At 31.5% G+C, this 27112-nt stretch overlaps 1 protein-coding gene across 1 annotated transcript in view; it reads right to left on the reverse strand.

Moving 5' to 3' along the window:
• Positions 1–207: 207 nt before the first annotated feature.
• LOC111695938 (uncharacterized) overlaps positions 208–27112 on the reverse strand; it is a 34287-nt gene continuing 7382 nt past the window's right edge. Inside the window, exons 3-7 of the mRNA XM_023465416.1 lie at positions 13993–14099; positions 8254–8385; positions 6198–6257; positions 1274–1404; positions 208–275 (exon numbers count right to left, since the gene is read on the reverse strand). Of these exons, the coding sequence (XP_023321184.1) occupies positions 208–275; positions 1274–1404; positions 6198–6257; positions 8254–8385; positions 13993–14099 (498 nt within the window). The remainder of the gene's footprint in view (positions 276–1273; positions 1405–6197; positions 6258–8253; positions 8386–13992; positions 14100–27112) is intronic.

Below are 27112 nucleotides of genomic sequence, written 5' to 3' on the forward strand. Positions count from 1 at the left end.
AATTGAAACTTTTGCTATACAAGTTAACTCACTTAACATATAGTTGATAAACCAAGCAAAGAACATCCCCGTGGTTCAACCGAGTTCCCCATCAAAAATTTGAGGCAAATTAGCCAAGCAAATAGAGATTACTACACAAATTTTTTAATCAGAGTTTGTGGAAATGACTCAATTTCTTTAGATAAAAATAATTATATAAATATTTCGTTATATATAATAATTTATATAGGATTCCTTGTGTTCTGGGTCTCTCTCTTCTAATGGGACAAGGTCTCCTGAAATATTTTGGGATAAAACAACAAATAAAAAATATTTGCATGGGTTTATAGTAGTTACATTTTTTAAATTCTTTTTTATATTGCTGATATTTTTATACTGCCCGACTTTTACGTTACTATTCATTAAAAGTCACAAAATTTCACAGTGATAGTGACAAAATGAGAGTGCTTAGAAAAAAAAGAACTATATATATATATTTTAGGGCCGGCCCAGCCTGTTAACGGTTAAAAGCTAAAATAGTTAATGGGAGAAGCCTAGTTTTTATTAAACTTCTTTAAATAAATTAGTTAAAAATACTCTACAGATTGACCCTGAGAAGTAAAACGTTTAAAACGACCTTTTCAAATGACGAGTTCATGGTGTATCTATATTCTTGTATATATATGGACATCTGTTATAAAACCAAGCCTTTATACACTCAGCTTTATACACTCCTGAATGTAAACCTGGGCTTAACCGTACTGGGCGAGCCTAATATTTGGACTCTGACACCAAGTTTAATTAATTTGAGAGAGGTCGCTGAATATTTTAAACAACCACTAATGTGAATTCAACTTATAAAAATAATTTGCCATTATTCCAACCAATCAGAGCGCTACAAATATCTGGTTCATCAATATATTGGCCAAGGGTAGTTAAAATTTAAGAACTGTAAGATGTTGATCAAGCCATAACAAATACGTGGTTGAACCATCTCAACGTAGGTCAAAAACCTCTTTTATTCATTAAAGTCAGTCCCTGATTCAACCAACGTATAGATGGACTCGAATTCTTATTTTCTAATGAAATAAGCTTTCAGGAAAAACACTCAGACCACACTAAATTAAGCAAGTGGGGTTGGTCAAATAGTTCTATGACAGGCCGGGTACTGTTAAAGTATGGTCACGCTATTAAAGTTCTAACCAAGTTGTACAAAGTGGTCAGTACGATTTCAATTTAAGTTGACCTTAGTCCACCGTGAGAGATACAAGGAAAAAATATATATAAAGATTACCATGTATTAGCACCAGGATATACCAGACAACTGCAAAGAGAAACCATGAGAAGAAGAAGGAGGCGGCGAAGCTGAATAGTGTCCAGGACCAGGGAAGGTCAATCATAGAGGTAAAAAAATCTTTCAGGTACCTAGATATTAACTTTCAGGTACCTAAGTATATTATGCTTTCAGATACCTAGGTATATATTCTTTCTGGTACCTAGATATATACCTTCAGGTACCTAGATATATACTTTCAGGTACCTAGATAAAATACTTTCAGGTACCTAGATAAAACATTTTTAGGTACCTAGATATATACCTTCAGGTACCTAGATATATACTTTCAGGTACCTAGATATATACCTTCAGGTACCTAGATATATACTTTTAGGTACCTTGATATATATACTTTCAGGTACATAGGTATATCTAATTTCAGGTACCAAGATATATACTTTGAGGTACCTAAAATATAAACTTTCAGGTACCTAGATATATACATTCAGGTACCTAAAATATATACTTTCAGTTACCTAGATTTATATACTTTCGGGTACTTAGATATATACTTTCAGGTACCTAGATAAAATACTTTTAGGTACCTTGATATATACTTGTACCTAGGTAAAATACTTTTAGGTACCTAGATAAATACTTTCAGGTATCTAAAATACATTTTCAGATACTTTGGATACATATTTTTAAATACTGTGATATCCTTTCTGAATATAAACTATTTTCAGAAATACTTTATGTTTCACCTTGACCTAAACCCAAATTTCTGTACAAAACGTTTTTTGGTTGATTTTAGTACTTTAAGTATTCAAATATGAACAGATTTTTATAAAAATGTATAATAACGCAAAAAAAAATACGTATTTATGAATTTGTAAGAAGTAGCTTAACTAGGTACGGTCGGTTGAACTAAACTTCTTCTGTGAGACAGTCGAGCAATTTTAATTGAACAACATTTTTTTGACTCAAATTCTCCGACAAGTTTCTAATTGATTTAAGTAACAACTCGAAAAAATCTTTTAAAAAACTGTTATAGTAATTTATATGACATTACTGTGATTATTTAGGTGGAAGTTATGTTATTTTTTTCACATTTTAAGATAGACATATCTGATTTACAACAGACCTCATTTAGTCAATAATGTCGAATTTAGAGTAATTTTTCCATTCTGAAAAATGTTTAACTTTTATACTGAATCTAAGTTTTGTCACTCTCTTTAGTTGGAGGGTTACTCGAAATTGCGTCTTATACATTCCCGTTTAATTAAACATAAAACATGCTTATATACCACAATTTGACATACTATGCATAATTTTTTTTTTCGGCAGATGCGTTTAAAATTGAGAACAGCTCTTTAAGTTTAAATATTGCTGAAATATAAAGACAAACTGTGGAAACTTTTGACTTATGCTTAATCCGTTTTTTCTCTCTTTTTAGTACCTCTAATTTGTTCTGAGCTGGGAACTTTTGAATGGTGGATATGGTGGATATCGGGATTAATGCTTGATCCACTCTTTTTCTTAATCTTAAGATTACATAATGCTTGTTTTCCTCTTTTTATTAATCTCCCGATCAATTAACCGATCGGGATTAAGGATATCACATTCTAAAATTTTCAGCTCTGATCAATGAGAGTTTTCTCATTTCTAAATTACAAAATTTCTCAGCTTCTGATTGGCTCTTCGGGTTTCTCCAAACGCTCTATTGTTTGGTTAAATTGTATGCACTTGTTTGGATACACAGTACACACTAGAGATTAAACTAATCTTGAGATTAAAAGAGGAGATCAAGCATTGATCTCGATATCCACAATTCTAAAGTTGTCAGCTCTGCTTGCATACAGTACAACATGGGCAAGGTGCATGGGATAAGAGAATAGGTTTAAAATTAGCAGCTGTGAATAAGATATAGGTTAAGGTTGAGATTCATGCAAAATATCCAACCTAATATTAACCTAATATTAACCTAATATTAACCTAATATTAACCTAATATTAACCTAATATTAACCTAATATTAACCTATTAGCGAAGAAAATATCAAAAATACAAATTTTCAAAAATGAGATTACTTGACAAGCACGTTGGACTAGTATTGACATGTATTAACCCCCCACCCCTTCACAAACTTTATCAGACAAAAATATCCCAACATGGATAGAAAAGGTTTTCAAGAAAATTTGCAATTTTACCAATTTTTAAATCCTAAAAGCAAATAAAAGATGAAATGAAAAAGATTTTATACTTATCAATCTTTTGTCTTTTGAGGTTAAATAATTTTGACCTTACTTACATCAATTTTAAATAACTTTTTAGACCATAAAACTTATTTACTACTTATCTATATTGGAAAATCCACGATTATATTCCCTGTAAAGCTGGTTATTTAATAATAATCTCTTAGAAAATGTGTTATCATGCTGTACATGTAAAATGTTTAAAAATTCTTAGATTTTATATATCCTTAACCTATCTTTTACAATGTATCTAAAATATATGATATTAATATTAATTAAATTAAAACTATCTTCACTTTGCATGCTGGCACCCTATACTGTAGCTTGATACTGCTTAGAATAGGTTCAATAAAAGGGATTTTATCATGCTTTTAGGGCTTTTAAGTTTAGAATTCATTGATATAGTTTATTTTGTTTTTTACATAAGATTTTCTATCTGGGTGTCCCACGAAACATGACAGTTTCAATTTGAACTATTTTACGGTATTCTCAATATCTCTCGTAATGACAACACAAAAAAAGGCAGACTACATATTGGAAATCCCAGGACTAGGATAATTTTGTGGTTATGGTTTCAAGAATTATACATGTGAAAGAAGGTTAATGTATCAAATAAATTCAAAGATCAAAGACCACTTTCAAATAGTCTTGCTACTGTCATGTTTCGTGGGACACTCTNCTCCTTTTAATCCCATTACATTTAATGCTAAACTAAGCACACTAAAACCGCAGAAGGAAATAGAACTTTCAGGGTTCACCGAATATACATGGGAATTCAGACTTTAATACCGTCTTTCATCAACGCAGCATTATTTCGTAAACACCATTTTAACGTGGTATTCAAATTGAGACAGTAACACCGAAAACTGCAAGCCTCGGGATTTCCAAAATGTTTTGCAACTTAAAGATTGATGGAGATATAAAATAATTTGTCCAAACTGCATTATATTAAACTAACTGCTCTAAAATATAAATTTTTTCAATTTGACCGTTATGTGAGTTCTCACAAAGAAATTGTAACTAATCGGTTCAGCAGTTTTGACGTTTATTGGATACAAACTGACAGAAAGGCAAGGAAAGTATATTTATAGTTAAAGATACGGCTAGCGAAGGAAAACCACATTTATCAACTATTAGAAATCAAAGACGAGTTTTAAGTTGTCTCTGAATTCCCATTTTTATTGGGACACCCTGTAACATAAACCCTTTATACACAGATGTTTTTCAGTCCTTTAATACGTATATTTTTGTAAAGTTTTTTATATTCGTCAATCATAGTTTAAATATTTTTAGGCCACTTTTGAATATTATAATTTCATGTCAAACTTTTAAATTTGTTTTATACATAAATTACATTTTAATATTCAAACCCCAGGAAGGGTGCCGAACCTCTTACCAAAGGAGTAATTTTTTTTTCAAATTGAATGTATTTTTTTATGATTTTATCAAAATATGAAAAATGGAAAAATTAAAAAGGCAATTTACAATTTTCAAATTTGTTTTTAATGTCAAGCGTTTTATTATAAACAAGAACAAACTTCTCTGCTAAAAAAAAGAATAACCAACCCAAATCTAAAATTTTGTGGTATTGAAGAAAAAACTGAGTGTATGCGTGATTTCAAGTGACCCTCCAAATGTAGAGTGACATGTCCGATGCACAACAGTAACATTTAACTGATTAACTTTACATGTGATGTGTAGAGATACGTAGATATGAACGACGTGCGCATAAAAAGTGTACGTCAATTTCTGGGAGAAATACAATTAGAAACATGATTCACAACAGTACCCTTTTAATTGTTAATTGATTATGGATATCAGACTTATTGAACAATTGTCTTCAAGCTGTCTAGATGTTTTATATATAAACAATATTAATATTTACACTCTACCCGCATAGAAATAAATATTTGCATCGAATTTTGAAAACCGGGCATATTCTGGATTTCGAGGATATGTATAATGTCAGCTGTGTTATGTACACTCCCGTTTTTTTCTGCCCTCGATCATTGATCAGTCTACGGTCTTAATGGTACCATTGAAATTTAGGCATTCCCCCCCTTTCCTGGAGGGTCACTTCAAATTACGCTTACAGTCCCTTTCATTTCCTCGTTGAAGAAATTTCAAACAACAATTTTGTTTTAACTTAAAAAATTTGTAATGCAATTTTCATCTCTATCTTTTTATATTTCTTTCATTATATGAGGTTATAAAATTTAAAAAAAACTTATCTGAAATGGAAAGTTGCCATTTGCAGACTCTATGTTTAAAGAAAAGTTGTATGTAATAAAATCTAAAGATGATAAAAATAATCTTCTTTTGAAAAGAATAAAAACTGAAAAAAAGCTTCAACTCACCAAAGAAGTTTCGAAATTTCGCGCATTTGTTAAAAATTTTGAACATAATTTTAGGGATATCTCAAAAACTTTTAAAACTCTGTCATTATGTTTGTAAATTCTAACAAAATATCTGTCTTTTCGAAATTCTTCTGGCTTGTTCGATATTAAGAGCAAAATTTTAAAGTTTTTTCTAACAGTGTATGAAAAATTTTGCTTTATAATTTTAATAGTGTTTAAAATCTACTAAATGAAATACGACTTCGTACCTATGTACAGTTAAGTTTTTTTATGTACATTTTATTTATTTTGGAAGTAATTAATGATGAAGGAAAAGTCGCGTGTTTAATACCTTAAATTGAAGTTTAAGGTCAACAGTGCTTTTCTATCTTTCATCTTTTTCCAGGTCTCACTTAAATCAGGATAAAATAGTTTATGTTCCACACTTTACCGATATTGTACCCTTGGAGCAGGAAGACGTGGAGGTGGACTTGACCCTTACCGTCACATCATACAATTTAATTCATGTTTTAAAGACGGTCCTCCATTTTGAGATAAAGAACATTAAAGGTCGTCTTTTTATCAAATGATTTTTTACTTCATCAAATAAAACATTTTAAAGACATAACTTTTATGTTCCTATTTTTTAAAACAAAATATATCTTCGTTGTTCTTCACCCAATAATCCAAGCCGGCACAATACGTACTGTATATGCATCCTGTCGTAGTATTCTGTCTGAACCCAGTGTAAAGTGAACCCATGGCACGAACTATGTAACAAATGTAGCCTGGCAAGATCACATGGCATTATTCATGTACACGGAGTTTGTACATTTTATAGTTTAGGAAAGTAAAACTGTCAAAATTTATCCAAAAAGACGGCATTTGAAAAATTCTTTTTGAAATAGACAACCGTCTGCAAATATGTATTAAATCATAAAATGAGGCGGAATCCAAATAGATTATTAAGTACAATAGGTGGCAACAGAGAAATGGATCAATTATTCACTACGTCACAAGTGTCAATATAACAAGAAAAACGGAATTTTCTCAAATTGGTTGACATGTTTCCCAAGATTAAATAAAAAAGTGTAAAACCAGAAAAAAAGAACAAATACAATTGCACTTATTTTACTGTATGATACGCACTTTTTTCTAAAATTATCACTATTATTGACAATTTTTTCATCTATTGTACTAGAATCTATTTGGCGGAATGGGTCGATTCTAGCTCCATTTCTTTCTACACCGTGTTTGTACAGTAATTCTAACTCTCAACTTTGTGCGCTTCATATAAAACAAATTAAGGAAGATATGTACGTGCTTACACAAAAAGTGTACTGCAATTTATAGGAGGAAACAAACCCCAGCCTGTGTAAAGTGTAGATATATGTTAAAACTTAAGTTTTAAAAATACTTAAAATTTCTAACATACAATTTCTATCATACGTGAACATGATTAAACAATTAAAAGATACAATTAACTTTGAAAAGTCTTCATACATAAATATTACATATAAAAAAAGTGGAATCATATACATATTAAATACAAAGAAAAAAGTGCAAAATCTGTATATAATACATACAAAGAAAAAAAGCGCAACATATATATCTATATGATAAAACAAGGCATTCATATATATGTGTTCCTTCTGGCCGGCCGAACAGCTGGACCGAATGGGCTGACATTTTTTGTGGACACTCATGGGTAGCCTGGGGTTGACATAAACTAAAAAATTTTTCTTCTTCAAATTTTTTTATTCCACGGGAAACGCCGGGCACTAGTTAGTGTTACATAAAAAGAAAAAAGTGCAACATATACATATTAAATATAAAGTGCAACCAGTTGTTTGTTACATAAATAACAGATACTACAATATGTTATTTACTCAATAAATGTCAGATGGTGCAAAATATTGAAAAACAATGTATATTATGCATTTGTTTGCCGTGTAGTGTAGAAGCATTAATCAAATAATAATAAATGTTTTTTATATCAAACCTGTTACATTAGAATAAAAACTGGCTTTTCAACACAACAAATGCACTATACAATATACATTACAAGGTTGGCTTTCTACAAAATGTTAAAGAAAAAAAGTTGCTTAGTACTCATCAGCTTATTTAACATTTTAGCTTTTATTACAAAACCTTTTTGCAACTACTTTATTTAAATACATAAATTTCTTGTCCTACAAATGAGTATTTAAAATATACATTTTTGAATATAAGTGCTGAGGATCCATTTCATTTCATATTTTGAATTTAATCTAGTAAAAAAAATATTTTTTTGCTATTACTTTACTACCAACATGGATCCGAATTTGTAGTTCCGTTAATTTTTACGGATCCGGTTACAGGGAGCCGGATCCGGATAAAGGAAGCCGTATCCTAAGCACTTAATTTACCTGTGCTGTTCTTCGTTTTCTTCTGCTCTTCTGAAGGTGTTTAGTTTGCCATGTTTTGAGACGACCCTGTTCCGCTTGGACTGAGCATGAATGACCCCCAAGATACCAGATTTTTTCTTGAATGGATTCCACCTAGAAATAAGAAACAATCAAAACAGTTTTCTTGGATGGATTCCACCTAGAAATAAGAAACAATCAAAACAGTTTTCTTGGATGGTTTCCACGTAGAAATAAGAAACAATCAAAACAGTTTTCTTGGATGGATTCCACCTAGAAATAAGAAACAATCAAAACAGTTTTCTTGGATGGTTTCCACCTAGAAATTAAAAAACAATTAAACGGGTTTCTTGGATGGATTCCACCTAGAAATAAGAAACAATTAAAACAGTTTACTTGAATGGATTCCATCTAGAAATAAGAAACAATTAAAACAGTTTTCTTGAATGGATTCCACCAAGACATAAGAAACAATCAAAACAGTTTTCTTGAATGGATTCCACCTAGAAATAAGAAACAATCAAAACAGTTTTCTTGAATGGATTCCACCTAGAAATAAGAAACAATCAAAACAGTTTTCTTGAAAACAGTCAGGGAACGTCTCTAAATTTAAAATGAGAAAATTCTGCCAATTTCCTTAACGGTCTTTGCTGCATCAAAGCTCAGTAGGTATAAAAGCTTTTTTTTGAAAAAAATCATATCTATGTTGAAATAAATTAGTAAAATTTGCTTAAGACAAAAAATAAAAGGTTTATGTTAAACAACAAATACAAAACAGAATGAGAAATATAAAATCAATTAATCTGTACCAAATAGAAATATGCACTAAAAGATGAATATCAGTTTGGAACGGAGAATATTTAAGTGTGTGTCTTGATTTCTCTGTCAGAAAGGATATTAAGATTGGTCTCTACGTTTTTCATTAAGTACATCCTTACAGAGACCAATCTCAATATCCTTTCTGACGGGTAATCAAATTCAACCCAACACATTTTGCTGATATTAAAATCCTTTTAAACAAAAAATATCTAATATACCTATTAAAGTTACAGAAAAAAAGTCATTAACAATTTTTTTTCTTAAATTTTTATTTGCTTCTTGGTTAAAATTACTTGTTAATTTACATGAAAATGTGCTTTTCATATCCTTCTTGACTATTGTTTCTTGTAATATATTTGACTAGCGGAAGGGCCCGTGAAAAAAATAATGAAAAAAAATCTAATTTTTTTAGCATATACCACTCCCCGGACACCCATGCGTGTCCACAATAATTTTTAGCCCAATTGGTCCGGCCGTTTGGCTGGCTATAGACAACACATACACACACACACACATACGTATGTCTTGTTTTATTATATAGATTATTTTGCAAAAAAAAGGCTTTTTATACAAACATGACAAAGCTAGATTATTAAGGGCTCCATTGTGAATGAGACGTCTTTGAATCGGGTCTCCTATTGCAATTTTAAAATATTCATTTCAGATCGAAGGTTAAGAATCTTTAAATGTTTTGAAAAGGCTCCAATCCTGCTTTTATTACTCACACTGTACAGGGTGACCCAAAAAAAACAGGGATTAGCGTTTTTCAGCCATCTTAATCCTTTTTCTATAATGACTATACTCATTTTTTGGGTCACCCTGCAGTGTAAGCTACAACTTCCCTAATATTAGTAAAGTGATTGAATGAAAGTGGTTGGTGGGGCCGGGGGAGGGGTCCTCTCTATCCGATATATTATGTATTTTAGTGTAAACATGTTTATCAGCAAACTATCATATCCTAAAAAGATAAATTACCACACATCAAAAATAAAAAGCATAATGTAGACAATTTTACTTACACAGCACATCAATACATCCGGGTTTTTTGTCAATGATGATGTTCTATATTGAACATTTTATATAAAATAATCTAATGAAACAATTTATGATCGTTAAACTCTTGAAAAATTCCTATATTTTTGCAACCTGATGGTGGAAATCCCCTTTGGCAAGAACACCACAACCTCAAAAACCAAATATTCAAATTTAAGGAAAACCTCAAAAAAGTGTACGCTAAACAGTTAGGGCTGCAAGCTTTTTCAAACAAATGAAAACATTCCCCCCACTATTTTCTCCTCCCAAAGTTACCCCCCTCAAGACATACATCTTTCAGCCTCTAATTTTGTTATAACTCCAGAAATGTTTATAGCTTGGCTTAAGAAATCTAAGCCAAGTGGGTTGACATTTGTTGAGAAAGTATAGCTTCCAAGCTAGCTGGTTGTCCAATAAATATAAAATTTCACTAAAAGATATAAATTTTGTTTTGTCCTTTAAAATGTCAACTTTCTTTGAATTCTAAAAAGATGAAGCGTCTATATTTTATCAACTGGCATCTTGCCCCAATCCGGCACTATTACACTTTTTTGCGGATTTTTTGCTACAGAAACACTGGAGATAATTAAAATGATTAAACACTTTTCAAGCTAAGAAAGAAGCGACAATAACTTTAACATTATTGAGGATATTTGCAGATGGGTATTTTGACTTGCTCCTCTTTAAATGAAAGGTCACGTGAAACTACAACGACTCTCTCTTTAAGTTGAAAGTATGCTGTGGTAGTTTGCCAAACAAATCAGATTTTGTAATAATATGTTGGCGGCTAGGTAGAAAATAAAATGTATTGGACTATAGCTATATTAGCATGATTATCAGTGGCATTTTTAAAGCAAATTTTAGAATAGTTCACTGAAAATCATTTGGATTTGTGTAAATTGCAGAAAGGGGATGGTGGAGATGTCCTATTTGATGTAAGGGAGGGGAGCCTGCCTTCAATTTTGGTTCAAATCTTCCAATTTGTTGGCTACACGCCTAATTAGTGATTGAAATTCCTGAATTTGAATTTTAATGACTTCTAATGACTTCTAATGACCTCCACAAATAGAAAATATTTCAACCATGGCTTTATGCACATCAAACGAAAGCTAGGATCCCAGGGAATACAGTAGCAGCAACAAATCCAGTGTTTGACCTTCTAGTGACCTCTTACGACCTCTAATGACTGTTTTTTTTGGATCGGCACGGAAAGTTTATTGATAATCAAACTTTTTGAAAGATTTCCTAAAAAATTATTTGATTTTCTAAAATAATTTGAAACCCCTCAATGAAAAAAGAAGAATCCGCGAAATTTGACGTTTTTCATGATGGCTTAGAATTATATATTTAAAAAAATAAACAGTTGACTGAAGGAGATTCCTTATTGTGTTTAAACATAAAAACAATCTGGGGGACTGCGGAACATCTTTTGTAATTTCAAATTGAAAACATATGAAGCAAAAAAACTTTCCAATGCATGCAAAATATGTTCACAACCCATGAGCTCTTAAACTAAAAAATTTCCTTGAAAGAAACTATAAAAATTTAATTAAAATTAATTGCACTCTGAACGAAATATAAATGCACTTTAACTACGTAGTTCAAATGGTCAAAAACTAAATATGAGTATATTTGAATCACGTTTGTAGTTGGAAAGTTATCTTCAAATGTTTGTGAACCAAAACTCAACCTTACCATTTATAAAGAGGCTTTTTTACTTAGTTTTCCTTTGTTCTCGACCAGTAAATACTATAATTTTCAATTCAGTTCTTTTAGGAAGTGAGGTTTTCAGGTAGTTAGGACCAAAGAAAATTGTCTTTGTCAAAAACTCTGATTTTCTCATTATCCTTAATCTTTGCAATCCAATGTCGTATATCTTAGATATGATTTCACTTATTGCGTGATTGAAAAAGGAAACATAAAAGTTTTTAATCAATTGTGGGCTTTTATTAAAGAGTGTCTTGCGGATGTCTGCTTACAGAAACAATGGAGTTCATTGTCAGAATTATACAAAGACAGAAAAACGACGATATCCTAGACATTATTGATCAAATAAAGGTGTTTAAGGGTAATCGAACTTGTCCCTCTTTTTAAATGTTAGGGTCTCCTAAATGAAATTACTTCTTCTGTCATATTAAATAACAGTCATTATTCAGGACTGGCTTCATAAATTTATTGTTACTCTAACCTTTCTCCGTTACTGGGCCTTGTTTAAAATTTTTGTTATCATTTACAAAAAAATCTAAACAAACCTTCCCCCCCCTCCCCCGGTCCCAACCTCTTCTACCGACTTCTATTCTCATTGGGTATTTAACCCAGCTTTAGAATTATAAATATTCAGACAAATTTGAAAATAGAATACACGGGGTGGGAATATTAAGAAGGTCCTAGGATATACTATAAAATACGAAGATGGTTGAAATGGATTTAGAATATTAAACACTTTTTCCAATATATATTAAACATTTCAGTTTTCAAATATAAATACAACATTGCAAGTTGAAAAATGTGTATTGCAGTTTTTTAAACATATTTAAAACATTGCAAATATTAAATATCGCAATTTTCAAATATGTTTATATATAAGATTGCAATTTTCAAATAAACATTTCTATTTAGAAAATATGCATTAAACCTTGCAATTTCGATCACACATTGCAAACTATCGTGTTCTAAGATATTGCAAAGATATATGTAGAAATTAAAAACTTTGTTTATGGCAAAACTCAATTCCTTGGCAGAATTTAAAAGGTTCGTTGACACCTGGTTTAAAAATCAGGATAAAAAAGTATATTAGAAGAGAAATAAAATTGTAAATACATTCATTCATTGTACATATGTACATTTATTTATTTATTTATTTATTTATTTATTTATTTATTATTTATATACATACATTCATTGTACATACATACATTCATTGTACATACATACATTCATTGTACATACATACATTCAGAGTACATACATACATTCACCCATACACCTATTGTATATACATACATTCACTGTACATGTATGCTTTCATTGTACATACATACATTCATTGTACATACATATATTCTTTGTACATACATACATTCATTGTACATACATACATTCATTGTACATACATACATTCATTGTACATACATACATTCATTGTACATACATACATGCATTAATAACATGTTAACATCTCAGAACATTATTGTCTTTAGAATCTAGTCGATTTTCCAATACTGTATTTGATTAAATTAACATATTGAGGAATAAGAAAGAAATATAAATATCAAACGAAAATTGTAAAAGAGAGACATGCTTGTTTTCTCTATATGTATTATATTACAATTAGCGAAATATTATCAACTAAATAACAATTTTCGGAAAACAACTTTATTTTTATGACTTTTCACCAATGTATATCTTTAAGGGACTCGACTGTAAACCTAATTTCAAGTAAACCTTCATGCAAAGATGATAATACCAGATTCACAATTGTACCCTTGAAATCTATATGATTAATCATGTTTTTCAAGTTTAAAAGAGTAATTTCAAGGGACCCTCGATGCAAACATGGCAATTCTCGATTCAAAAAGGTTTCCCTAAAAGTTTTGTTAAAATTTTGAAAACTGATTATTTTCAATTTGGGGTTCAATGCACTTAAAATAACGCTTACACACCCTTTTTATCTATATATAATTAAGCTCTTCATATATATATTTGTTTGTATGTTAGCTATAATAAATGGTCAAACTGCTGGACCAAATGGGCTGAAATTTTTTGAGGGAACTCTTGAGTACAGGGGGGTAACATAGGCTAAATTTTTTAAATCGTTTTTTCTTAAATTAGATTTTTTCACGGGAAACGCCGGGCACTCCAGCTAGTACTTAATAATTTGTTATATCTGACCTGCTCTGTTGGAGTGCTCCTGCACTAAAAGGACGCCCGAAGAAACTAGGAGATATTACTTCACTGTTACACATTGAACCATTACAGGGCTCCTCATCTATACCAACCTTAACAATACAAATATATACAAAACCGTCAGAATATGTATGATATCTTGCTAATTTTCAATTTGCTGTAACTTTGTTGTTGTTTGGAAAGGAATTGAGTTTTTGCCACAAATCCCAATTTTATAATACCTAAATCTCAACAACCAGATGATGCATACCTTTCATATTTCAAACTTACATTGTTTGATCCACCAGAATTCATAATTTGAAATATCTGTGGTCTACAACATTTGGTTTTAAAGAAATTGGGATTTAAAAATCCGAGTTTGTGGCAAAGACTCATTTCCTTTGTCCAATCTATAAAAATATTTGAGTAATCAAAATATGAACGTTTTGCTGTATAATATTGGCTTCTTTAGAAAACACCATATTGGAATATGGCTCAAATGAAATAACTGAATTTGCGCATTTTTTAGTATTCAAATTGTAAATTTTCATTGTATACAACAAAATGTTTTCCCATGTTTTGACGACTTCAGTGCAGGGGTCAATATAATTCCCAAAAAAGCTGATTTTCTCGATCCCAAAATAATTTTTTGCCCCCAATTTTTAAAAAAAATGCCCCCAATTAAAATTTTTTTTTCAAATTCCACTCACACATTTGCCCCATTGCCCCCAATTTTTAAATAAAATGCCCCCATTTTTAAAAAAAATGCCCCCAATTAAAATTTTTTTTTCAAATTCCACTAACACATTTGCCCCATTGCCCCCCATTTTTACATAAAATGACCCCAATTTTTAAAAAAAATGCCCCCAATTAAAATTTTTTTTTCAAATTCCACTAACACATTTGCCCCATTGCCCCCAATTTTTAAATAAAATGCCCCAATTTTTAAAAAAAATGCCCCCAATTAAAATTTTTTTTTCAAATTCCACTAACACATTTGCCCCATTGCCCCCAATTTTTAAATAAAATGCCCCCAATTTAAAAAAAAAATGCCCCCAGTTAAAATTTTTTTTTCAAATTCCACTAACACATTTGCCCCCAATTTGAAAAAAATGCCCCCAATTTCTAAAAAAAATGCTCCCAATTTTATTTTTAATTATCATATAAAAAAAATTTGCCCCCAATTAAAGAATTTGCCCCCATTTCTTTCAAATTTGTCAATCCCAAATGGGATTGAAAAAGGAATTATATTGACCCCTGCTTTAGTGCTTTAAATTTTAAAAATGTCTCAGAAACTGAAAACACTATTTTCAAAACTTTAACTGCTCGAAAGCTTTTTTTGAAAAATGACAATTTCTTTATTGATCACATCATGTTTAGAATATAAAAAAGATTAAAAGGGATCGTAGTTGTAGTTTCATGTGACTCTCCGTATTTCACAATACCACCCATATTTAACCTTAATCTGATCAATCTGATCACTAATGTGGACGATATTGTCGTTTTTATAGCTCGAAACACTTCATTCTGACAACTTCCTCCATTCTTTCTGCAGCAGACATCCGCTAGTTATTTTAACAGAAAACCCAAAATTTAAAATAATTATTTTTGATACGGAAAAACTTTTATCGTCCACATTATTGATCAGATTGTTCAGATTAAGGTTAAATATGGGTGGTATTGTGAAATATGGAGAGTCACATGAAACTACAACTACGATCCCTTTTAATCTTTTTTATATTCTAATGAAGGGTACTATTGTGAATCGGACATGCCACTCTTTAATTGGAAAATTACTTTAAATTACATCTCTAGTTCCTGAATTAGATACATATTATATTGAGAGCTAATCTGCAAAAGTAATTCAGAGGAGGTTCCAATGCAAAAGAACTACCAGAATGGAATGATGAGATAAAGAATTAATTCTCAAAATAAAAATGCCCACAGTGGATATTGAGATTATGGGTCTCCAGCTCAGATAATTTACACAAATCCTTTAATTTACTAATCCTGGATAAGAGAGTGTGAAACTAATGGATAATTGGAAATCAATAGAAAATCTTTGCTCAACCATTCTTGCTTTATCTCTATCGACATGAACTCTCAAAAATAAAGTTTTACTATGCGCTTCGCACCCATCTTTATGGTAATAATAAGCATTTTACGCCAGATCTTTCTGTAAACCTTTTCACAACAAAAAAGTTAAGGATGAAATTTTATATATTATCAATCACAACTCTTCTTGTTTGAAGAAAAAAAGCCGATTTTTCGTTCAGAATTCGAGCGCAAAGGGACGGTCCCTCTCTATAGACACTAATTAATGTTTATTTTAGTATGTTGTGAATCAAAATATATTTCGAATATAAAATTAAACTGTAATATCTAATCGTTAATTGTAAATGTCATTATTTTTTATTTTTGTTTTGTTTTTTAACTTTCTTTTTCTAAAATAACACTATTTTATTGCATTCAAAATTGTGCACATACGGGAACAAAATCTACAAAATCTACGAACCTAAATACGTGTAATGATTAATTGATTGTAGTAGAGACGTCGCCTTTGTATACACATTTTACATGTTTTAATGCGAAAAACGTAAATTTCTTGCTAACTCAAATATCAAAAGTTTTCATATTTTAGTACATAATAACGAACACATAATGACATTAAAATATAATAGATTTAAATGTTATTGGGCTGCTGTTACTGAAAAAAAACATCAAATAGTGTCTATAGAGAGGGACCGTCCCTTTACGCTCAAATTCTGAACGAAAAATCGGCTTTTTCTCCGGCCACAGTTGTCTTTGAAAAGTAAGACTATTACCAATCAACAGCAAATAGGCTGTTTAGTTTACCCTGAAATTACCCAAATAAGTGACCGGTCCCTTTAAAGATTTTCCTTTTCCTTTGACGGATTTTTTAAATCGATATTATTTTAAGGCTCTATAACCTTCCCTGGGGTCATTTGAGTTGCCGAAAAAAATTTGTTCCTGTTTGTTCAGCAGTTCTGACCATATGGACACAAAAAACACAATGTGATAACCGAGCATAATATATATAGATTACATTACTGTGAACACAAAGGCAAGTCTGGATTCAGAATATATGATACCAGTTAAGCTGAAATAAAATTACTTTTTCTTTTGTATTTTTCATTCGTTTAACAGACAAAAAAATGCGTTATCTTTGTATTTGGGTCATAATTAAGTTATGTTTTAAATTTAAATCGTGTTCACTTTTTACTGCAATTTTTACTTATGATAAACGTATTTCTGGAACGTTACTAGAACTGAACGTCCTTTTCAGAAATATCAATTCATTAAAGAAACATTGCCCAGACCCTACTCATTTTTAAAATTTGTTTTATTTATATAATGTTCCCCTCTCTTAATGAGTTAAAACCCATGCATTCGTAGTACTACTTAAAAAAGGTTTTTGCTTTTAAATCAAAAAATTATTAAACAAAATTGTCCTTTTTTATTTATTTTCGTTTTTTTCGTTTAGTTAATGAGGGATTTTCGTTAATTTCTTTAGAATTTCTATGTTTTTAAACCTAATGATGTAAACCATTGATATTTCAAACTTAGATTAATTAACCCAACAGAATTCACAGTTTGAAACATCTAAAATCTACGACATTGGGTTGCAAATATTGGAAATTAGAGTTTTTGAACAAGTTTCCTCTCTGATCGTTTTCAGAAGATTTCCCAGACCTAAATTTGGAATCTAAAGGTTTCCCAGACCTAAATTTGGAATCTGATGGTTTCCTAGACCTATATTTGGAATCTAAAGGTTTCCCAGGCCTAAATTTGGAATCTGATGGTTTCCTAGACCTATATTTGGAATCTGAAGCTTTCCCAAACCTAAATTTTGAATCTGAAGGTTTACCAGACCTATATTTGGAATCTGAAGGTTTCCCAGACCTATATTTGGAATCTGATGGTTTCCTAGACCTATATTTGGAATCTGAAGGTTTCCCAGACCTATAATTGGAATTTGAAGATTTCCCAGACCTCTATAATTGGAATCTGAAGTTTTACCAGACCTATATTTGGAATTTGAAGGTTTCCCAGACCTAAATTTGGAATCTGATGGTTTCCTAGACCTATATTTGGAATCTGAAGGTTTCCCAGACCTATATTTGGAATCTGAAGGTTTCACAGACCTAAATTTGGAATCTGATGGTTTCCTAGACCTATATTTGGAATCTGAAGGTTTCCCAGACCTATATTTGGAATCTGAAGGTTTCCCAGACCTATATTTGGAATCTGAAGGTTTTTCTAGACCTATATTTGGAATCTGAAGGTTTTCCAGACCTATATTTGGAATCTGAATTGGAGTTATAAAAGCAGGCAACTATGCACTTAGTGTATTGTGTAAAGGTCTTAGCAAAGTGTTTCCACTCTGAAGTAAGTATAAAGAATTTTTCACTTCTTTATACATTCAATCAATCACTAAAGCTGATAAGAAAACTATCCCAAGAGACCCAAACTCCTTTATCCAGAATCCCCCCTTTATCAAACCATGTTCAATATACAGAATGGGACTACACGTGGCCTGCATTGAAAGCTAAAGTACAAAAACCATTTTTGGAACTTGACATTTTTCTCCATTCAAGTCTGAAAAGGATTTTTCTTGTTGAGACAGTTGAAAATTATAAAATTGGAATATACTACATCTTAAAGGGACTGTGAGAGTAATATACTACATCTTAAAGGGACTGTAAGCGTTATATACTACATCTTAAAGGGACTGTAAGCGTAATATACTATATCTTAAAGGGACTGTAAGCGTAATATACTATATCTTAAAGGGACTGTAAGCGTTATATACTACATCTTAAAAAGACTGTAAGCGTAATATACTACATCTTAAAGGGACTGTAAGCGTAATTTCAAGTGAACCTCCAGGCAAAGATGACAATGCCCAATTTACATCTTACCTAGCTTTGTCAGGTCAAGTATGAATTATATATGAATGTTTCTCTACAAAAGTGGCTTGCGCATTTCTACTGCAGGAATACCTATTGGTAATATCAGAAATAATCACTTCAAAATCTCTAAAAACGACAATATCTTACACGTTACTGATCGAATAAAAGTGTCACAGTTATCGTTGTAAAACGGTCATTACCATAAATGCATGGAGGGTCACTTAAAATTACACTTTCAGTTCCTTTAAAAAATTTTGAATTGATTTAAATTTTTAGGCAAACTCGCAAGAATTTTATAAAAATCTGTTCTAGCCAAGGCGCTCGGTCCCTAGCCGGTCCCAGATTTAGTTCTCGGCCCAGAAATAAATTTAATAAAATAAAATTGAAAAAAATTGAAAAAACATCTTAAAATAAAAATTTGAATTGTTTAATATTGATTGACTGAGCAATATTTACAGAGTAACCCTAAAATTTCAGATTCACAATGGTACACTTTCAATCTCATCAAATCAAAGATGACTGAGATATCCTTTATTTCCTGTTAAAAATTATTTAAATAGTATTGGACGCTGTACCCTAAGATAAAGATCAACTGAAATTATGTCAACGCAGCCCCCTTAAAAATAGTAAATCGGACAATCGGATATAAACCACTCTTTTAAATGGATTGCTTGAAAGTATGCCACAAAATAAAATCCTTTTAAGTTGATTGATTGACAATGTTTTTCTATAGTTTTTACACTTGTTCTATTTCTTCAATGTCGGGCCGCAAGTTTTAACGGAGTTGATTTAGATGACAAACATTAATCTTCAAACTTAGAAACAAATCTATAAGATTTAATCTTTAAATCTTGAAAAGAAAGATGGCGATGGATTTATCAGAAATAATTATCAATTTTTAATTTTCCTTTACTAGTAAAAAAAAACAATAAGAATGTTTAAAATAGTGTAGGTTGCAATTATCAAAATTATGTTTATTTTAGCAACACGAAGGACGATATCGTTGTGTTTAACTTTGAGTCTTTGCCTCTCCTACATATGTTCGCCAGTCACTTTTGATCAATGTTTAAGCAGTATGAAAGCCTGAAATGAAATATTTTTCTGAAAGCTGTGTGCAGAAAAGTTAGAATAAACGTCTTCTTAACAAATTTGTAAAGTCAACAAAGAGAAAGTAAATTTAAACTTTTGCTTTTAAAACCGTTGAATAACATTATTTGGAAAGTTTCATTTTCATAAAATGATCCATTTAGGTTCAAAGTTAGTGTGAATTTTATTTGGAATATTTTCTGTAAAATCTATTTAAGGCGATTGAAGAGATAATTAATAGCAAATTGTAAACAGGATAAGGCAGCGGACTCTCGCCTCTGGACACATGACACTGGACTCTCGCCTCTGGACTCTGGACTTGTGTAGACTCTTAGTGGACGGTGTTAGGTACTTTCCCAAAGGCATTTTCCCAAGGGCAAATTCCCAAGTGACAATTTCCCAATTGGCAACTTCCAAAATTTACCAATAACTTAAAGAACAAGGTTACTTTCGAGCAAAGAATAGAAGAAACTCAAAACTAAATCAAAGAAGCACAAAAAATAGAAAATACAACAAAGAAAAAAGAAGATGAAAACCAGTGGGTTTTGTATATTGATACAAAGAAAACGGAAACTAGTCATAAAGAAGAAGACGACAGAAAAGATGAAAAAGAAGAAAATAAAGCTAAAAACAACGAAGAAGAAGTTTTAAATGAAAAGAACATCGAACACGAGAAGAATAAAAATTATAACAAAGAAAAGAATTCAACGAAAAACCCTTCCTCCATTTTGTTTCCTGAAGAATGGTTGACAAGGTTTTTATTTTAATCAAAAAGTAAAAAAGTTCAAAGTATTGTGAATTAGATTTGAAACGGTTCAGCCATATCCATTTCATATGCATTTATAATGACATAATTTACGTTTTTCTCTAGACACATCGTGATAAAGATTTAGTTTGGTTGATTAAAATGAATTGAATTGAAATAAAATGTATTGAATAAAGTTAAAATGGAATGATAAATTGCTAAAAATAAATTACTTTTAGGTTTTATGATAAGAGCTGGGGAAGAAAGAAATCACAGAAAACTGAATCTCTTTATGCACAATCTTATGCACAAATAGACAACATTGATCATTACTCATTACATAACATAATTATCATTTCATTTATTACGTAATTATCGAATCCTTCAACATATAAATTATTCTTTCTTGTATTTAAAAGTTCTTGTAAAACCGGAACTTTCCATTCATGTTCCAATAGGACATCAACATATTTCATTTGTTTCTTAACTAACATTTTACTAAGATCCAAAGGATTTACAGAACAATCATTTGCAATACAAAATAAATTTCTGCCAAGAACTGTGTTAAGGTTATTTTTACATAAATTAAAAAGAAATCTAATGCAAAGCTTAGAACTTGCTTCAATAGTCTCATAGAAAGACACACATCTGCAAGCTAAAATAGTTTTTACATGTAAACATTGTGAAATACTTTTAATCAAGTACCTATGCCTGTCTCTATAGTACATTAAAAAGAATTCTATTAACAGTATTCCATGTTGTATACAATTGAAACACATTGGGAACTCAAGTCCCAAATACTAGATCCATAAAAACTACAACAACCAGGCTTTTAGGGCGTGCTCCCTCTCCCATTAATAATTTCAACTTTTGACGGTGCTCAGAAAGTCGCCATGTTTATTTGTGAAACTCCACAATAAAGTATATACACCTTTGGACATCCTGCCACGCCTTCTCCTGGTGGTATCTCTTCATCATAAATTTTGGAGGCCGGGTGGAGGTCGCGCTTTTGTGTGCTTAACCCCATGGGCGGTCTAAGTCTCCCTTATCAGGAGCTTTCATATTTAACCTTTTATTCTTATATATCATGTACTTATTTGTCCATGCATCTAATTATAGGTAGCCAAGTATCCAGTGTAGTCTGGAACACTGACTACAAGAAACAAGTATCTGGACACGGATTCAGTCAGAACCAACTCACAGTTTGGAAATATCCTAGTCTAGCCAAGGTGAATATTAAAACCATTAGATTTAGCTCAGAGTTTTGTCTTAGAATATTTTATTTAAAGAAAATGTGCACTGGTAATTTCAAGTAAATCTCCATTTATGGTGTGTCATGCCCGATTCAGAAGATTTGCCTGATCAGAATTTATTATTATTATGAAGAAAAACTTATTAAGCTTAAATTGACCTCACTTGCTGATCGCCGAAAAAAGTTTGACCTTGTACAAATTTTCAAGATTTTGAATGGTCATGATCGTGTAGATGCCTCAATTTGGTTTACAACAGTTGGAGATAGTGCCAATAGACTGACCAGAAACACTGCCTACACTATGAACCTTGTTGCCACTAGATCAAGAACAGATATTAGAAAAATTTCTTCTCTAGCAGAGTAGTAAATCTCTGGAACAGTCTTCCTTCAGATATAAAAGATCCCAGAACAGTAAAAATATTGAAGACAAGACTGTAAAACATTAATCTGTAACTCTATTTATGCTATCAGGATCAGTGTGGGCGAGACTACTTCTGAAGCTGTGATCTGATGAACACACTGTTCCGTGAGGACTAAACTGACATCTGCGCTATGGACCAAGAGGCCCTCTGCAGATTACTCTACAAGTAAACAAGTAAGTAAATGGGTGTCTTTTAAGTGGCTTGCACATTTTTACTGAATAAACAATTAAACTCTTTTCAAGATGATGATATCTTTCAAATTATTGATAAGATAAAGGTTAAATAGTTACCGTTTTGAATAACTTGAAACCCAGGGAACAAAATTTTTATTTCATGCAATCCTGCAGAGTGGTGTTACATAAAAGGGGTTTCAAGCTAAAACGGGTATTACATTTTTATAGGTCTACTTGGATTTACTAGATAAAGGGCAATAATCCCCGCTTACCATATGGATAGTGATCCCAAATGTGCACGCTCTCACACAAAAATCTATCAGGGTTTTGACAGCTACTCCTTCTAAATTTTCTAAAATGTATTGTACATGTATAGGGCATTAAAAAATAAAATTGAGCCTCTATTCTGTATGGCAAAATCTAAGGTCTAAGGTCAAAAGCTACGCGGATCCGAACTTAAATTGATGCATGATTTTCATATCTGTTTGTTTATCTGTGATAAACGGTCACAGTAGCCGAGTTCTACTTCTAGTTTCATCACCAGATGGGAGCAGTGTCGCTAGTGTAGCAGCTGATGAAACCATCAGGTTCTGGAATATCTGGCCTCGCCAGGATAAAGAAAAGAAAACTCTTGGAAATTCTGGGGGCAGCCATCCTGTTTTTCTGCTAGCAGTAGCACAGAGCATTCGATAATATTTATTCAGTTCTCAGATTTTTAAGTTATTTATAGTTTTTCTTTACAAGTGGCCGCGTTTGTGAAAATGTTAGTGGCAATCATATAGACTTGAATTTTTAGCATTACTATGCTCAATTGTTATTATGAATTTTTAAAATCTTATCTGCGTCCTTATTGGTGCAGTGTAATGGTACTACAGATAAGATAAGTCAGTTATGGACTCTGTATAGGTTATAAGGTTATAATAGCACGGAAAGTTATTATAGAGGAGTACGTATTTTTTTGTACTGCAGTGTACTGTCTTCGGGCGGAAAAGTTAACACAAGACGGATGTCACAGCCTGACATGGTATCCATTTTCACAAAACTAATCTATGAAATATAATGTGAATTATCAAAATTATCAAAATTATCAAAATTAATGCTTTTAACCTCCTCGGAAACTAAACGAACACACTGATGCATCTTTTCTTGTTTACAAAGTCCGCCATTAGAGAACTGGTTTCAATATGTACGCAGAGTATACGCAACCGCAATTAACTTTCCTTGCATGAGTACAATATATTCAATTATTACATCTTTGGCCAACAAAATTTGATGGAATTATCTAAATATTAAAATTTGTTATTTTTTCTAATTTTCCTCTGCTTATTTTTAAAAACAAAAAAGGGTTGCTAACAAAGGAGCAACTTCAATATAACCTAGAACTCTTAAAACTCCAAGATTTGATAGTTAAAGTGATTAACATACTATTAAGCAGAGTGATTAATCATTCTAGGATTTTAAAAGTGTAGTCCGTCTTTGTATCTTATAACTATTAATTACTACTTAACCGGGAGATTAGCGAGGGAGGTTTAGAACCTCAAAAAGGTCGAGGAGGCCCAAGGCTAAGTGGTTTTCCCGTCAATTTAATTATCCTCATGAAAACTCCCGGTTAAGTAGTAATTTATCGTTTTATCTCCTGTTCCTGTTCAACGAAATAACCAACCTTAAATTCCCTCCTTTTTTAATTCCAGGGAGGATAATTACTTATCCTCCCTCTTTACAGGGAGGATAATTACTTATCCTCCCTCTGTGATCCATACAGATTTATTAAATAAATAGTTCTCTAATTTAATTTTATATTTACATTTATCACTCTCTTAATCATAAAAAAGGAGGGAATTTAAGGTTGGTTATTTCGTTGAACAGGAGATTAAATAATGAAAAATCGAATCGACTTCTCGTTTCTGGGAATTTAATTCAACCAAGAAGCAAGAACCTAGTAAGGATTGTTTTTATAGAGTGATATGTCTGATTCACAACGGAACCTCTTATTTGATCTGAGATGAATGAGATATCTTTTTTTCTGAAAATTGATTTTAAGTTGTGGACTTTCTGATTTATTATGCAGAGGCAATGAAGAAAACTTTGAGAATAAATTAAATTTTAAATTGAAAAATGAAGATATCTATCTAATTGTTACTCAGATAGAGGCTAAAGTAAGGTACCACTGTAAAACCGACATGCCATGTTGAGGTTATAACTTTAAAACCATTAGCAGATCTATCAAAGAAATTAATAACGTAAAAATGTAGCAAAGATATATGTCAAATGCAACAACAATATATCTACTTCTTCTGCTAGAAAATATTCTTTTCAATGATGCCAAAACAGATTTATCCAATGAGACGGAATGAATATGGCCACCAGGACTAATTCAGGGTGCCTCGTGCCCATATTTCGGACGAAATTTTGGCCTTTTCGTGAGTGATTCGTCAGCTAATTAGAGTTCCTGGTTCCGAGTAAGTGAGTCTTATCTTTAGGGCCCTATTTTGGCCCATTAAAGGGACTGTAAGCGTAATTTCTAGTGACCCTCCATGTTAAGATAGCAATGCCAATTGTGACTTGCGCAGAAAAAATATTGAAATTATCGAAATTAAACACTTTTAAATCAAATAAAAAAATCTTCTACCCTTTTTGATCAGATAAAGGTTTAAATGGTACCATTGTGACTTTGGCATTGCCATCGTTGCATTGATTGTCACTTTACGCGTACAGTCCATTTAACTCACGTGGATTAAACGGTTTTTTCAGTATTCCAGAAAGCTGTGGATCACAATTTGACCCATGAAACATAATTTGTTAGCCTTTTTTCTTAAATACTTTTTTGTTGGCATATGCATTTTGAATAAAAATGTAAAAAAATAAACAAATTCGTAAAGTAAATGATTATTGAATTAAAGACCAAAATACGTTTGATTTCAAATAGAAGAAACCGAATGCTGCTCACTCTGGTTAGTCCGGTGTGAACTGAATATGCTTAGCATTTTCTATTTTAAACTTGTTGTTGCAGGACCGGCAGCACATATCAATATCAAAGAACATAAAGGCTTTCACGCTAACATGTTCGACGGATTTTGTATAAGAGATCAAAATATTACTGAAAATATTTCTATTAAAGGAAGTGTTCGCGAAAAATTAAAGAGGAGTATAGGCTTACGGCGAAAAATAATCGCTTTTGATCGCTACTAATCTTACTTCTATCTGCTGCGTCTATAAAGAGAAAATTGATAAAAACGACTCGTACCGAAGAGCGTAGAATCCATACAAAATGAGAAAGTTGCAACATTACGACTCGAATCATAAAAAAATTAATATCAAACACATCATTTAGATATTAAACCCTATAGTCATCGATTATTTTTCGACGCATTAGTATATGTTGATATTTCATAATAGTTTGAATTTGTTTTATTTTTTGCGAACACTCCCTTTAAGACAGGATGCACTTTGTTGTATTTCATTTTTCGTAAATATTGGAAATAAATAACGGTGCAAAATTTTGCAGATTTCTAATTTTCATCAGCAAATTATCAAAGTTATTAAAAAATTTTAAAAAAGTTTTAGATTCAATTTTTAAATTTCTCTTGGTAAATGTGACGACAAAATTCACATTTGGTCTGTTCCAGAAGTTTAGGATAAAAAACGCCATCAAACTTTATAAAAATCTGAAAGAAACAAAATGAATAAATTAATGTTGAAAGAAATACTTAATCAAATATGTACAGTCGTCTGTTAAATCTTATATTTTCATAATAACCTGGTTCACACTTACACCTAACCTAGTGGGATAGGTCAAATAGGATTATATAATAGGCAGAGTAATACTGAAAAAGTCTGGCCGTGTCGTCAATGTTGAATGAAACTAACCGGCATAGGATAAGGGTCAAGCCGGTACTTGCCGTACATCACTAGGGCCAGTACAAGGGGTCGGTCCGGTTCGAATTCAAAGACACCCTAGTCCACAGTGAGTTTCAGTGTTATAAGCAATAATTTTCGTTAGTTTTTGCCGCAAAGGAATTGAGTCTTTGGAACAAAATCAAATATTTAAACCTCAACATCTTTAGAACTCGATGTCGTAAACCTTTCATATTTCAAACTCAGATTATTTGATCCAACAAAATTCATGGTTTGAAATATCTAAGGTCTACATATACAGCATTTGGTTCCAAAGATATAGTGATTAGAAAATCAGAATTTGTGGCAAAGACTCAATTCCTTTACATGTGGCTCTCATGTTAGATCAAAAGATTCGAACTTAAAGGGAGTGTTCGCGAAAAATGAAAGGGGGTATAGGCTTAATGCGATAAAAAAGCGCTTTTGATCGCAATCTTTCTGAATTTGTATGGACGCTACGTTCTTCGGTGTTTGTCGTTTTTAACAATTTTCTCCTTATAGACGCAACAGATAGAAGTAAGATTAGTAGCGATCAAAAGCGCTTTTTTATCGCATTAAGCCTATACCACCTTTCATTTTTCGCGAACACTCCCTTTAAATTAGATGAAAGTATCCTACTA

Source organism: Eurytemora carolleeae, unplaced genomic scaffold (genome assembly GCF_000591075.1).
Source record: "Eurytemora carolleeae unplaced genomic scaffold, Eaff_2.0 scaffold162, whole genome shotgun sequence".
In the NCBI taxonomy this organism is placed as follows: domain Eukaryota; kingdom Metazoa; phylum Arthropoda; class Copepoda; order Calanoida; family Temoridae; genus Eurytemora; species Eurytemora carolleeae.